Genomic DNA, 15,942 nt, shown 5'->3' with positions numbered 1-15,942 from the left:
CCTAGCGCAACTTTGGGAGAAAAAATTAATATAAGACACTGTCTTATTTTCGGGGAAACAGGGTAGTACCCTAATCTCTGACTTCAGGATTGTGAGAAACGCATAAATGTCTGTTGTTTAAGCCACCCGGTCAGTGGTATTTTGTTAGTGCAGCCTGAGCTGACTAAGCCCACAATTGGTGCATTAATTCTGTAGACTTCTCTGTGTGTATATGTGTGCCTGAAAGATGCACAACATATAAAACATTGATTCATACTATACATGGTTATATCTGATTAAATTATGATAATTTTAATGAACAATATACCATAGATACAATCTATATGTGAATGATGATAGATATCATTTTCTATAATTTTTAACTTTAAAAATTACCATAATTTTTAATGTTCCCAATAAATTTTACTGGATACAAATGCAGTTTCCCTACTATGGACAACCCTATAAGAAGCATATTTATACATATCTATCAATTTGCTTTCTTATTTAGTACATATAAAAAAGCGGTTATCAATATAATCTTGATACACATTTATGATTGCATCTCCAAAATACTCCCACCAAGACTATATGAGGATCATAGTTTTCTTATACATTTTCCTATTATAATATTTTCAATATTTTTTAAAAAGTAATTTTATTTATTTTTAAAAATTAAATTTATTTGGGTGACATTGATAAACATGGTCATATAGGTTTCAGGTATGGGTTTCTATGTTACCAGATCTGTATATTGCACTGTGTGGCCACTACCTAAAGTCAAATCTACTTCCATCACCATATATTAGCGTCTTCTTTTCCCCTCACCCCTTTCCTCTGACAACCACCACACTGCTATTTGTGTTCATGAGTTTCAGTTTTATATCCCACATATGAGTGAAATCACATGGTTATTAGCTTTCTTTGACTTTTTTCATTTAGTATAATGTTCTTAAGGTCCAACCATGTTGTTGCAATGACACTATTTCATGCTTTCTTATGGCTGAATAGTATTCCATTGTATATTTGCACTCTATCTTCTTTATCCAGTCCTCTATCACCAGGCACTTTGGCTGTTTCCATGTCTTGGCCACCATGAATAATGCTGCAATGAACTTAGAGGTGCATATATCTTTGCAAATGCATTCAAAGTTTTTCAGTATAGCCAAAACCGGTTTGGCTCAGCGGTAGAGCGTCAGTCTGTGGACCGAAGGGTCCTGGGTTTGATTCTGGTCAAGGGCATGTCTTTATGAAGAGAAATCAGTGGGCTCTCTCCTTCAGAAATCAGCAGGTACATCCCCAGTGGGGGGTGTGCAGGAGGCAGCTGGTCGATGTTTCTTTCTCATTGACGTTTCTAGCTCTCTATCTCTCTCCCTTCCTCTCTGTAAAAAATCAATAAAATATATTTTAAACAAAGTTTTTCAGTATATATCCAGGAGGATTGCTGGGCCATATGGTAGCTCTGTTCTCTCTCTCTTTTTTTTTTTTTTTTTTTTTTTTTTTTTTTTTTTTTGAGAAATTGCCAGACTGATTTCCATAGTGGTTGTATGCCAGTCTATATTCCCACCAGTAGGAAAGGAGGGTTCCCTTTTTTCACCACCTCTCCAATGCTTGTCTTGTTGATAATGGCCACTCTGTCAGGTCTGAGGTGGTATCTCATTGTAGTTTTTATTTGCATTTCTGTAATTGCCAGTGAGGTTGAACATCTTTCCATATATCTATGGGCTGTTTGTATAGCTGCCAAAATTACAGTTAAATATGACATCTAAGTTTAAATTTTTTTAAATATCTTTGTCTTCTATTAAGTTTGGACATCTTATTTGGTAAACGCAAGTTTGAACATCTTATTGGATATTTATATGTCTTTTGTAAATTATGATTTGTGTACTTTGTCCATTTAAAAAAATTTTTTTTAATTGATTTCAAAGAGGAAAGGATAGAAAGAGAGAGATAAAAACATCAGTGATGAGAGAGAATCATTGATTGACTGCCTCCTGCATGCCCCCCACTGAGGAACGAGCCCACAACCTGGGCATGTGCCTTGACCAGGAATTGAACAATGACCTGGTTCATAGGTCAACATTCAGCCATTCCTTTTTTTATAACTTTTTTTTATTTAAGGGTAAATCTTTTCCTCATTGATTTCTAAGAGAACTTAGTATATCAAAAATATCATATTGTAATAAATGTTACAAATATTTTCTATTACGTATTTTGAATATTAAATACTTCTTAAATGGGTTGAAATAGTGGGAAGTGTAAGTTTTCTTATGAAATATAGAATTTTCAGGACTAAATTATATTTTCATCTCTGTGCATTAATGCACACTTTTATTTGAGAAGAAAGTCAACTTTTGCAGGAAGCAAACTCTAGCCAAAACTTGGAGAAATATTCCATTTCTCTAGACCTCCTTAAGTACAGATAACACACCACAATGATTCAAATTATTAGAAATATTTTGAAATAACTGACTGACTCTGATACCTGATCTAACACAAACAGCTCAGCTACTGACATGATGACTTGGGGTTATTATTCCAGCAGCAAATTTTAGTTTAACAAAACTATCAAAACAAATGAAGTCTGTGTTATCCAGTCTGCCTGATGAGACGAAGGCAGCCAGGGGCCCGGCTCTAGCCTCAGAGCCTGCATCCGTGAGCTGCTCACGCCAAGGTCACCCCAGGCTCTCCCTTCTCTCCAGGCATCCAAAGAGCACCCCCCGGGGGAGATTGACTCCCTGGGGAAAGACTAGATTGAATAATTGCCTAGGCTTTTTGGAGGATATTCTCTCCCAAGGACACTTGCAAGTGTGGGAAAGTATTTTTCTGCAGACGACAGCAATTGATGTGTTCTGTAAAAGACTGATTGATCAGATGGTCCCCAAAACATACTTCCCCCTTGCTCTGATCTACTCACTCAGGTTTCAGAAGATGAGAAAATTGTATGGGAGACTTTTGAATTTATCCAGAATATTAGTTCAGAGTAATCATTAAATTCAACTAACTATATATATTTAACTTTTATGTATCTAAATGTATGCAGCACATTTGACTTCTGTCGCTTTTTTACATCTCATCACTTCCTTTCTTTGTCTACACACAAACTTCTCAACTAACATGTTCACCAGCACAGAGAGTGAAACATGTCAGCGCTACACAGCACAAATTAGCACGCTTTTCCCAAATAATGCCTGTTGTCTGGAAATTTTTACCCTTGGAAGGAGCCAAATGGAGAAAAAAATGTCATTTGATTAAACAAATCTGCAGACACTCAAATGCTTCAGTTAATGGAGGTCCTTTGTGCCACCCAAGCCTATTGGGGAAATTCTGCAAAATGTCCTATCTGTAAACAATCTGCTTCAATGCCCATGTTTTCTAGATTTATTTGTCTGTTGACATTTAAAAAGTATAAAGGAACACATCTGCATGTGAAAACAGGACCTTTTGTTACTGATTCATTAACCTTATTATAGAAGTTAAAAACAAAATAAGTCATCTTGCTGGTTGCTTGGGAAGGATCATTTTCTAAAGGACACTTTTTAGTTTTTGGCCAGCCTCATTTGGAGCTGCTAAGGTCTTTTTTATGGTCCCCGCTCACAAATTAAATAGACCTTATTATTAAAATGAGAAATTCTAGAGCTAATGTTATTAAAATGAGAAACTTCTGGGGGCGATGGATAGTTTCATTACCTTGATTGACTAGGGTGTGTAAACATATGTCGAAGCTCATTAACTTGTACACTTTAAATTTGCCAAGAATGCTTCAGGGAAGGGGAGGGGAGAAGAAAGGTAGGAAAAAAGACCCAAAACAATAAGTTTTGAGATACTTCTCACCTATTAGAATGACAAAATAGTAAATAAATAAACTATTTCCTATAACAACAGCAAATCTTTGTATTTGAATATATACAGAAATAAAGTTCTATGTTGGCCTCATGTTACGTATAAATAGGAATGTCATCTTAAACCACTTGAAATGTTCAATTGAAAGCACAAGTGGTACACTAACTGTGATTCATTAATGATTTGAGAGTTTGCTCATCAAAAGGAGAAATCTTCTAAAAGCCACTTTAGAATGCTAAATTTTAGAAATGTGAGAAATATTATCAAATATATGCTTCCTAAAAAATAATGTTGTATTATACCAAGTACTAAAAGAAGAACAGAATTTATAAAAGTTGACACAATCAAAGGCATTGCCTTGCCTTCCCCAGTTTATCAAATGTAAAATGTTTTAGCTACTTGAAGGTCATTTTGTAATGCTGACTCCCTATACGGTGTGTTATGAATTTGACTTACAAATTAAAATATTTGAAAGTGCTTTCATATATTTGTCACTTAACATAATGATTTTTAAAATGAAGTCGTCACTAAATTATAACTGGAAAGCTAAATGGCACAATGAGTGAAGTACTCTAACATACTCTAGCATTAATGAACTCATACCCACATTCTCACTGTATGCCATTCCTAAGGCCAGTGACATCATGTGTTTTACATTGTTCACTTCTATGCATCACCGTCCTCAGGAATAGTTCAGGGGGAGAAATCCTGAGCCAGCTATCTTGTTGAGGCCATGCCTCCTTGCAATAGAATTTTTATTTCCTAAACAGTTTCAAATGAAACGATCTATATCAAGCATGTCAAACTCAAAGGCTAACATGGGTCAAATAAATGAGGTATGTGGTCTGCAGGCCATGAGTTTGACATGCTTTATCTACATGCACTGGCTGTTTTCTGTCAAAGGATTTTAAAATGGGGCAAAGGCAACAGTTCAAATAAAATTCTAATCCTTCAGCAGGCCCAAAGGAATAAGGTCCAGATAAACAGGGACAACCTGGGACCCAAGAAGTGGATATAAATAAACTAACTCTCACTGGGTTGTCCCATATTATTCCTACTATACTCTATGGTGAACACATTCATTGATCATTCAACAGCTGAAATCTCCCTCAACGTCTCTGTATCTCAATTACTTAATTTCTAACATGTTAATAATTAAAAGAAATGTATCAATATAATAGCTGATGATTCTGAAAATCACCCCTGTCTGTTGGTATAAGGATTCAGAAGGATGGTATCTGTCAATCACCTACTGCAATGCATTTGTTCTATTTCAAACCTTACTCATTAAGTGCTGTTAGTATCAGAAACTTTGTCCCAGGAGCACAGAGATGAGTGAAGGCCAGTCCTCATTCTAAGAATGCACTGTTTACCAGGGGAGTCCAAAAGATAAAACAATGTTCTGAGACCAGTACTGAAAAGGAAAATAAGGAACCAAGGTCTCCAGACAGTGGTGCCACAAGTTAGAGTGTGATTCATTGTGTGTGAGTTTTCAAGACTTCTTTACAGCACTGAACAAATTTCACCCTTCATCTCCATCCTCCCTACCAAAGCTAACTAGAACTATTTAAAAGAGGCATCTGAGGTCCACCTGCAATTTGGTTCTTCATGGCACAGAGCAGAATAGGTTCTGCTGAGTGATCCTTCTATGAGTTCCAAAATTTAAAGAGGATTGTGCAATGAGGGAGCAGCACTAATTGTGGACATCCTATGGTCTTGAGGTCTTTAGTCCTAGCTTCCTTTAGCTAAATGTGTTCCTTTAGAAATATAAAAATACAGTAACTAAAGCAGAACCTGCCACTTCTAGCCCCAGGGCTCCCAACTATGTTAAATGTAAATTGAAAGGAAATAGATTCTGAACTCTGGAAGCTAATTGGGGGCCTTAGGCAAAAAATCCTCCGTGTGGTGATTGGCAGCTGGTCCTTTTCAGCGACAGGGTTATCTCTAGATGCTAATTGATTAGCATTGTTAGAGGAAAAGGCAGTACCAGATGGGAGAGCTAAAGTCTCCCATTTCCAAAACCCCAATTCAACTGCTAGCCCAAGGGTTCTAACCAGAGATCAATGTTTCATGTCCCACCAGTGAGGGGATATTCCTTCTCTGAGCAATGGGATCATAAGTAAGTCCCCTACATAAAATAAAAACTCATTAAGTTTCCTTTTGATAACTGAAAAATAAAAGCAATCTAAGATTAAACTCACCCTCCAAGTTAGAAAATACATTTTTAATTAGTCATATTTTACTAATCTAATTGACTTTTATTTAATATCTAAAAGCCCTCCTTCTGAAAATGATGGTGGATTTGAAAGGTATATCCATTCTCTCTGGGGTCAGATTAAATGAACTATACCTAGAAAGAGATGTTAACATTTTATAAACAAAATAATTGCTCAGAAGTGAGGTTCTGGATCTGCATCTCACTAGATCTGTTGTTCTTGGCTGGTGATGCTGGGAGCACAGAATTGCTGAATCCAGAGAGAAGCAAGAGTGTTCAAAGAGCAAGGTCCTTTGGCCCACAAAAGAGCCCATTTGAATGCTATAGATTTCCAATAACTATACTCCTGTACTCCTTTCCACTTGTCAGTCCTTCACCAATAACTTTCACATTCCAAATATCTCATTTACGATACAGGCATACCTCATCTTATTGCACATTGTTTTATTGAGCTTTGGAGATACTGCACTTTTTACAAATTGAATGTCTGTGGCAACCTTGCATCAAGCAAATCTATCAGTGTTATTTTTTTGACAGCATTACTCACTCTCTGTCTCTGTCACATTTTAATAATTCTCACAATATTTCACTTTTCCATTGTTATTATATTTTTATGGTGACCTGTGATCTCTGATGTTCCTATTGTAATTGTTTTGAGTCTCCCCAAACAGCACCCGTATAAGATGACAAACTTAAGTAATAAATGTGTGTTCTGACTGCTCCATTAACCCACCATTCCCATCTCTTTCCATCTCCTCTGGTCTCCCTATTCCCTGAGACACAACAGTACTAAAATTAGGCCAATTAGTAACCCTGCAATGGTTAAATGTTCAAGAGAAAGGAAGAGTCACATGCTCTCACTTTAAATCAGAAGCTGGAAATGATTAATTCACTGAGGAAGGCAGGTCAAAAGCTGAGGCAGGCCAAAAGCTAGGCCTCTTGTGCAAACAACTTGTGTGTACAAAGGAAAAGTTACTGAAGGAAATGAAAAGTGCTACTCCAGTGAGCACATGAATCATAAGACAGTGAGACAGTCCTATTGCTGATAGAGTTTTAGTGGTCTGGATAGAAGATCAAAGCAGTCTCAACATTCCCTTAAGACAGTGGTCGGCAAACTCATTAGTCAACAGAGCCAAATATCAACAGTACAACGATTGAAATTTCTTTTCAGAGCCAAAAACCGACTTCTGTGCATGGGCCACAAAGTTTCAATCGCACTGTACATGCATGCCCGCACGTGGTATTTCATGGAAGAGCCACACTCAAGGGGCCAAAGAGCTGCATGTGGCTCGTGAGCGCAGTTTGCCAACCACTGATTGCCTTGAGCCAACACCTAATCCAGAGCAAGGCCTTAACCTCTTCAGTTCTGTGAAGGCTGAGAGAAGTGAGGAAGATGCAGAAGACAAGTTTGAGGCTAGCAGAGGTAGGTTCATGAGGTTTAAGGAAAGAAGCGTCTCTGTAACATAAAAGTGGAAAGTGAAGCAGCAAGTGCTGATGTAGAAGCTGCAGCAAGTTATCCAGATGATTTAGCCAAGATCAACACAGACCTTTCAATGTAGACAAACAACCTTATATTGGAAGAAGATGCTGTCTAGGACTTTCATAGCTAGAGAGAAGTCCACGCCTGGCTTCAAAGCTTCAAAGGACAGCCTGACTCTCTTGTTAGAGGGTAATGAGCTGGGGACTTTAGGTTGAAGCCAATGCTCATGTACATTGCAAAGCTCCCAGGGCTCTGAAGAGTTGTATTAAATCTAATCTGCCTGCACTCTGTAAATGGAACAACAAAGCCTGGATGACAGCACATTTCTTTACAACATGGTTTACTGAATATCTTAAGTCCAGTATTGAGACCTATAACGTAGGAAAAACATTTTCTTACAAATGTTACTGCTCACTGACAATGCACCTGGTCACCCAAGAGCTCTGAGGGAGACACACCATAAGATTATTGTTGCTTTCATGCTGCTAACACAGCATCCATTCCGCAGCCCCTGGATCAGAAGCAGTTTTGACTTTTGTCTTATTATTTAAGAAATTCATTATTAGTCTATAGTTAGGGGTGTCGAACTCAATCAGAGAAGGGGCCAAAATCTAAAATCCAGCCTAAATCGCGGGCCGAATGGTTTACTGAACAGTCATAAACTGTCATTGTGATGGAAACGCAGCGGAGTGCAGTGATGACAGCGCGGTGCGGGCCACATTGCAAGGCCTGGCGGGACGGATTTGGCCCGCGGGCCTTGTGTTTGACACATGTGCTATAGATAGTGATTCCTCTGATAGATCTGAGCAAAGCAAATTGAAGACCATTCTAGATGCCATTAAGGACATTCGTGACTCATGGGAAGAGGTCACGGGAGTTTGGAAGAAGTTGCCTCCAACCCTCAAGGGTGAGTCTGAGGGTCCAAGACCTCGGTGGAGGAGTGACTGCAGATGTGGTGAACCGGGATCAGAGGTGGGGCCCGAAGCTGTGACTGAACTGCTGCAATCTCATGATAAAGCCTTCACCAATGAAGTTTAAGAAACTTAAACTTCTTATGAAAGAGCAAAGAAAGTGCTTTCTTAAGATGGAATCTATTTCTAGTGAAGATGCTGTGGAGATTGTTAAAATGGCAAAGGATTTAGAAAATTACATAAACTTAGTTGACAAAACAGCAGCAGGGTTTGAAAGGAGTGACTCCAATTTTGAAAAAAAAAAAAAATGCTACTGGGGGCCGATTGTTATCAAACAGCATCCCATGCTGTCGCGAAATACTTCATGAAAAAAATCCATGGATGTGGCAAGCTTGATTGTTGTTTTATTTTAAGAAATTGCTGCACCTCCCCAACCTTCAGCAACCAACACCTAAACAGTCAGGAGCCATCAACATCAAGGCAAGACCCACCACCAGCAAAAAGATTAAACTCACCAAAAACTCACATGATGTTTAGCATTTAGCAATAATGTAGTTTTAAATTAGAGTATGTACATTTTTTAGACATAGTGCTATTGTACACTTACTAGATTATAGTAGCGTGTGAACATAACTTTATATGCACTAGGAAGCCAAAATTTTCATGTGACTCGCTTTACTATTGTGGTGGTCTGGAACCAAAGCTGCAGTATCTCCAAGGTATCCCTGGAGACTATTAAAGTCTCATCATCTTCTTCTATGGATGAAGAATAGCTCAGAGAGTTTAACTAACTTGGCTATCATGACACAGCTTGGAGGTAGCTGATTTGGGCCTACTTCCTAGTCCTACAATTGTTCTCTATATCATACTGCCTCCACATTAGAGTTGAAAGGGTTGTTTTAGAATTGTCTATGGTTGGAGTCTAGGGGATCCTTACCAAAGCTGAATCCACAGTGAACAGATAGCTTTTTATTATTATTATTATTATTATTATTATTATTTTATTTTATTTTTTGGTAAGAGAAACTCTCAAACTTAAAAGTAGAGAACTATATAATGAGCCCCATGTAGCAATCACTCAGCTTGAATACTTATCAGCAACCTGCACAGTTGTTACCTGAGGCCTAAAGAGGGTCTGGATGAGGCTCAGGTAGAAAGGACTGAGTTGAGAGAAGACCTCAGAGGTCAGAACTAGGCATGTCATTAGCTAAGTTGAAAAAGCATGAGCTGGAACTCTCTGGAGTAGAATGTGATTTAAACTCAAATAATGTAATTTACCCTACCTGTATCATGTCTGAATTCTACGATTACCTCATATATAAGAAAATGTTCTGAAGTAACCCAGGATGTCTGTGATATCATAGGGCCACCAAGACCAAGTGAAAATGGGAAAGGCCACACCACACATCCCAGCTTTCCCTGCTGCCCAATAACATCCCTTAGTTGGCACCTGCCCACTTTATCTTGTTTTTCTTGAGAAAGAAAATTCCATGTTTTATTTTTAAAAGCTTCCCTTAGTAAAATATGAAAATGAAACATAGGAAAATCTCAACATTAATTAATGAAGTTACAGTATTATTAATTTTAATGTTTTTAAAAATAGTTTATACAAACTTTATTTCTTACCGATAGTTTATTTCTTTGTTGTTTCTCTGACTCGGAACTTCCAGATGTGATGCTGAAATAAAGAGTTTTAATTTCAACATTTTATTTCAGGAGCTTATGCACTTGTACACACACACACACACACACACACACACACACACACACACACACCACATCAAATAGGTTTTTATACTGTAATATTGAAGATAAATTTCCTAAAGTATTTCCTCCAAATGTCAATTTCTGAACATTTCCAAAGGAAGTCAAAACTATGGAATGTAAACTTTACTCAGAGAAGATAAATAGTCTTTAAAAGTTCTCTTGAGAATAAGCAGTCCAAACAGTACAATCTGTTCCGTAAACCTGTGAAATCTCGTCTTTCCTCTAAAAAAAGAAGTAAAGGGTAGGAAGCATATTATCCTATGAAATAGCACGCTTGGGGAATCTCTCTCTCTCTCTCTCTCTCTCTCTCTCTCTCTCTCTCTCTCTCTCTCTCATCTCTCTTTCTTTCGGATAATTTGTAATAGTTTCCAAACATACTGTTATTCTTTGCATCTTAAACCCCCTTAACCTTTTAGTCTCTGCCTGAATATTCCCCCCACCTTTATAGCAAAACTATATGCTCACTGTCTCCAATTCCTTTCCTTCTAATTTTTGTTAAAGCCACTCAATTCAGTTTGTTAAAATAATCCATAGAAATGGCACTTACTGAATTCACCAGTGATCTCCACATTACTACATTCAAGGGTCATTTGTCACAACTCACCTTACTTCAGAGTTTTGACATGATTCATCACTCCCTCCTGGAAATACTTTCTTCACTTGGCTCCAGGACACCCTAAAGTCCTAGGTTTCTTTCCTGTGCTCTCCTGTCTCCTTTGATGGTCCTTTCCCATCTCCCTGAGCACTGGACTTTGGCGGGCTCTAGAACTTCCTCTGCTCTCTAGTTACATTCACTCCCTTGGTGATCTCATTCAACCTCTTGGCTTTCAATATCATCAATATGCTGATCACTCCCAAATACATATCTCTAGTCCAGACTTCTTCCTTGAATTCCAGATTTACTCATTCAGTTGTCTTCTAGACATTTCACATCTTATTTTTTAGATAAGAACAGAAATCTTAATTTTAACATTTCTAAAACCTAACTCCTGATCCCTACTCCCAAATCTTCTCTACCTGTCTTCCTCATTTCAGCTGATGACATCATTGCTTAGGCTAAAATATTGATTCCTTTTTTTGTCTCAGAACCCATATCCAATCCATCAGGAAATTCTTGGCTCTACCATCAAAATATGTTCAATAACCAATCATCCTCACCATTGGCACTGTTAACACCCTGGTTCAAGCTGCCATTAGTTCTTGCCTGGGCTATTGAATTAACCTCCTAAATGGCTCTCTCTGCTTCCACCTTTGCCCCCTACATTCTGTTTTCCATACATCAACCATAAGGAAAATCATTTCACTCCTGTGCTCAGAACCTTCAAATGAGAGATTTCATGTCACTCAGAATAAAATCCAAAGTCCATATAATGGTCTACAAGGTTCTACAGATGTCTCTGCCATTCACCCTTCCCATCCACCATAGGGTTCCATCCGAATCCCTCTTAACCTTATATAATATTCTCCTTCTCAGCCCCTCCCCTGCAAGTTTCACGGGCCTCCTCACTCTTCCTCAGCCACACATATAGATTCCCATCTCAAATTCCTTTGCCAGAAATACTTTCTCCACACCTGTCTACTTGGTTCTTTCCTACTTTATTCATCTCTTTGCTCAAATATCACTTTTTCAGTGAGGCCTGCCATATGCACCTCATTGAAAATGAAATATCCATCCTCATCATTTTGCTTATTTTTTACCTGAAGTACTTAAAACCTTCTGACATGCTATATCTTTTGCTTATTTATTAGATTTATTGTGTGTCCTCCCTACTGAAAATGTAAACTCCTTGAAAATAGAATTTTTTTTTCTTAGCATCCTGAAGAGGACTAAGAAGGTCTATAAATATTTGTTCAATGAATGAATAAATAGATGATTTAATAAATCTTAAATCTTAATAAATCTCATTCTACTTTAGCCAACCAATAAGCCTTACTTTAAAGATCAGGGGTACTTTTATTCTACTATTCTGTTCTACTATCTCCCTAATAAATGTATTATTTTATTTCCATATTTCTGTGCATGCCTCTCACTTTTCAAAAAATAAATTAAATTCATTTAAAAATGTTCACAAAGTAATCAGTGACTACTAAACAAAATTAATGAAATCCCCACTTAGTGAAAGGACACACTGGGGTTCTGATTGCTGTGACTACTTTTCTTGCACTATACCTAAATAAAAACAAACAAACAGTATTTTGGTGCTTTCTACTTGACAGTAACTCTTTATCATGAAGTCGATAAAGAGTTATCACAGTTGATGGACAACACAACAAATGAAAAGACCTTACTAGGCTGACCCCTCTTGCCTTCTGACTAATTTTATCTTCTATCAGTAAGTGCATCTCACAAAACTGATACTTTCACCAAACTCTATCCAGTAGTTCCAGAGTATGTATTTATCCTTTTCTCAGGTTGTTTTTTCCAACTAGAATGGTCAAGCTCTCTTCTCTGCTTGTCAAAACCTTATCCATTCCTCATACCATAACTTTCAAAAGCTGCCTCTTTGACCCTACCAATCAGATGTATTTCTTGTCTCTGTAGTTTTTGGATGTTTCTGTTTTATTATCCCTTATTAAATTTCACCATGCATATAATTATTTGTCTGCTTATGTCTTTGCATTTCTCAGTGACACCTTCATAGGAATATGAGGACTATACCTTATTTATATTTTTTGCCACCCAATGACATTCCAAACAAGAAATTCATAGTATGTCTAAATGAAGCCAAACAAAACAAAACATTTGAGTACAAAACCCTTATGTGCATATTCATATTCAGATGTGCTACAAATATACAAGAGAAAACTATTTGATACTGCCTTCTCTTAATAAAGCCTGAAACAAAACTACTGGTTTAAAAGTGAGAGAGCTAAAAAAAAAAAAAAAAAAAAAAAAAAAAAAAAGAGAGAGAGAGAGAGAGAGAGAGATAGAGAGAGAGAGACCGAGAGACCTTTGGCTTCCTGACAATAATATTTAAAGGTCATGAGTCATGGCCTCAGAGTATCCATAGCAGCATAGCATACACAGTACAAGTCATGTTGTACCATAATTTGGGGGGAAGCTTTGTAAAGCCTATTAGCCTGAGAGAAAAATTAAAACTAACAAATATATTACAAAGCTTGTTTTTATTGCAATGTTCTCTTTACTGTTCAAGGGAAAACTGAAAAAACTTATTTAAATTTCTACTGGCAGGGAATAATAATATGACTTGTAAGCAAACCTTATAGTTATTTTTTCTCAGGTTTGATACAAACATAAACATTATTCCTCCCTTTAAGTGAAATCTTTCTGTTTTCCAATCCTTTTACCTTATGGTTTTAGTGCTGAGTTGAAGTTGGTAATCAGTCACCATTGAGTCCCTCTGAATAAATGATTTTAATAAAATTTTAAAATATAACGATTGAGTACCCAATTTTTATAGGAAAGAGTTTCGTGGGAAGATGCATTTTTTTTTTAATTTTTTTTATTCTCTAGGTTAATTGCATCCCAGGCCTTCCCTTCCCTTCCCTTCCCTTATGTTGACAATTTAGAAGCAAGTTCCCATTTGGTTTGTAAAAATGTTGGAGAAGGTTTGTCTCAAGGGCAAGAGAAGAAAGAAAGAGGGGAAAGAAAGTGGGGCAGGCAAGTAGATAATGGGACCAGCTTATTCCTGCTTAGAAGTGAAGGAGTTGAACTGAGCCTACCTAAAGGTTAACCAAGGTAGCGAGATCCACGGTCTCCTGCCTCAAAGCCCTGCTCTCTCCTTGCATAGAACACCGAGCTTCATATACCAGTAAACAAAAACACCAGTGATGTCTGCAGTGAGAGCAAAGTTGGACTCTCCACCTGGCTGCCCAGCTGGCTGTACACTGGGCTATTCATTTCAAAGTTGTTAATCACAGGGCATTTTTCTTCCATGTGGTAACATGCTCACCTCTCCAATTGTCAGCACATTGACATATTGTCTCTTTAGGTGCAATGTCCAGGGAAATTTAAAGAATATGAGTGTTTGCTAAATTCATTTTCTTAAACAGACAAAATTTCCTCCCTCTCCAAGAAGGTTAATTTTTTAAGATTCATGCACTCTTGCACCTGGAAACATTTCACATAAAATTTGGGGGAGCTTTGTGAATTTCCCACATCACCCACAGATGGCAGACTCAAGGGTAAAAATACAAAACAAGACCCACAATTTCATATCATAAAAAAAAAAAAATACATTTTAAAGCTTTACAAAGCAGATATGGTGGATGTGACCATAACACACAGGATACTGCCCTGCTGGGTCCAGCTCTCATCCAAGGTGTGTAAGAAAATTAAAAATGAAAGGTATTTCCATGTTTGAAGGGGAAATGAATATGGTGCCAACATGAAACTTTCCCAGTGATTGACCATAGACCAATTATAGAGGTGAACTGTGTTTCCATATTTGTAGCTAGATTTGGTTTGGGCTTTTACTTGGGGAGTGTTGGAATGACCTGCCTTCTTTTGTGTATATCTCCTGTCAACAGAGCAGTGAAGGTGACATTTTATTGGTGTGGCTCTAAAAAAGGCCTACGTCTAGCTCCCCGCGCACACACACACCTCCCTTCCCTCACCAGTAAAATGGTTGGGGTGAGGATGTGGTTTTGAGAAGAGCAAGTGAGAGACAGCTTATTTATTTGACAAATATTTGTTGAACACCTACTGTGTGTTCAAGTCCTGCCCTATGATCTGGGAAGACAGCCTGGTTCACATAATGGAGTCATTCCCCAAGAAAGGACAAAAAGTCTGTCTAATGTTTTCCCCCAGGTTCTACAGAAAGGTTTTCCCGGAAGCACTGAGCAAAAAGCTACTTTATCTCAAAATCCTATAAATTATTTTGGGAAAGGAAGAGCTGTGGACTCACCTGATTCTCTCTGGGGTTTCAGACTCTGGGGCCACAGATCTCCTACCATAACATTGTCCCATCTCAAGTTAGACCCACTGGGGTAACCTGTCAGTGGGACAGACATCAACTATCTCCATTCCCTAGAGTTTTAGAATCCCTGTCACTGCTCTGCTGTCCTCTGTTGCTAGGCGACCAGAATGGTTGTGGAAAAGACAGGACTTCTCAAAGAAAAGGAAAAAAATCCCAATTGCAAAGCCTCAGAAACCCCTCACCAATCAGACACAGATATGACTATAGATGAGGCATCGCTGCCTCATTATTTATGAAAAAAGCATTCAGAGTGGCCAGCAGCAGTGGTTTTGTGCTCAAACCTTAGTCTACTACCTCCAGGACCGGTGCTAAGGAAATGGCCATACTGCTTGTTAGAGCAAGGTGCAGATACAGAAATGGACTGGATGACAGGCTTATTGACAGTGGGTTTTTGCCACAGATCCCTAATTGTGATGATTTTCCCTGGGACCCATTGGCCCCAGACAGAAACCCTACCTGGCCATATCCTAATTAAAACTTCTTTCTTAACACAGCATTGCAGAGGTGCTACATTATGCCCGATTAGCTGGATTTCTGCTCTCTATCACAACGCATCTGCAGCCACTGCCCAGCAGCCACGTGCTCCCAGCCTTTTGCTACATCTCTTCCCGGACACATGTGTGGATCCAGGTCAGTCTATAGTCATTTCACTTCCTGCTCTGGCAGGAAGTACATGTGTGAGCTCTGCAGTCTATGGGTGAAAATCACTCCCTTATCTCCTGGGCTCACCCAAACCTAGTCACACAGCCCAAACCAAAATAAACTGGCTTGGTTAGCAGTTTTTTTAAATCACAGAATTTGTTTCTG

The 15,942-nt window shown here is 38.1% G+C and overlaps 1 protein-coding gene across 1 annotated transcript in view; it reads right to left on the bottom strand.

The window, feature by feature from the left end:
• CCDC192 (coiled-coil domain containing 192) overlaps positions 1–15,286 on the bottom strand; it is a 176,167-nt gene extending 160,881 nt beyond the window's left edge. The window contains exons 1-2 of the mRNA XM_045571118.1: positions 15,064–15,286; positions 10,055–10,106 (exon numbers count right to left, since the gene is read on the bottom strand). Coding sequence (XP_045427074.1) covers positions 10,055–10,106; positions 15,064–15,125 — 114 coding nt within the window. The 5' untranslated portion in view covers positions 15,126–15,286. The remainder of the gene's footprint in view (positions 1–10,054; positions 10,107–15,063) is intronic.
• Between the last annotated feature and the right edge of the window lie 656 nt (positions 15,287–15,942).

Source organism: Pipistrellus kuhlii, unplaced genomic scaffold (genome assembly GCF_014108245.1).
Source record: "Pipistrellus kuhlii isolate mPipKuh1 unplaced genomic scaffold, mPipKuh1.p scaffold_m20_p_4, whole genome shotgun sequence".
NCBI classification, from domain to species: domain Eukaryota; kingdom Metazoa; phylum Chordata; class Mammalia; order Chiroptera; family Vespertilionidae; genus Pipistrellus; species Pipistrellus kuhlii.
This window is presented reverse-complemented; position numbering and strand designations above follow the sequence as displayed.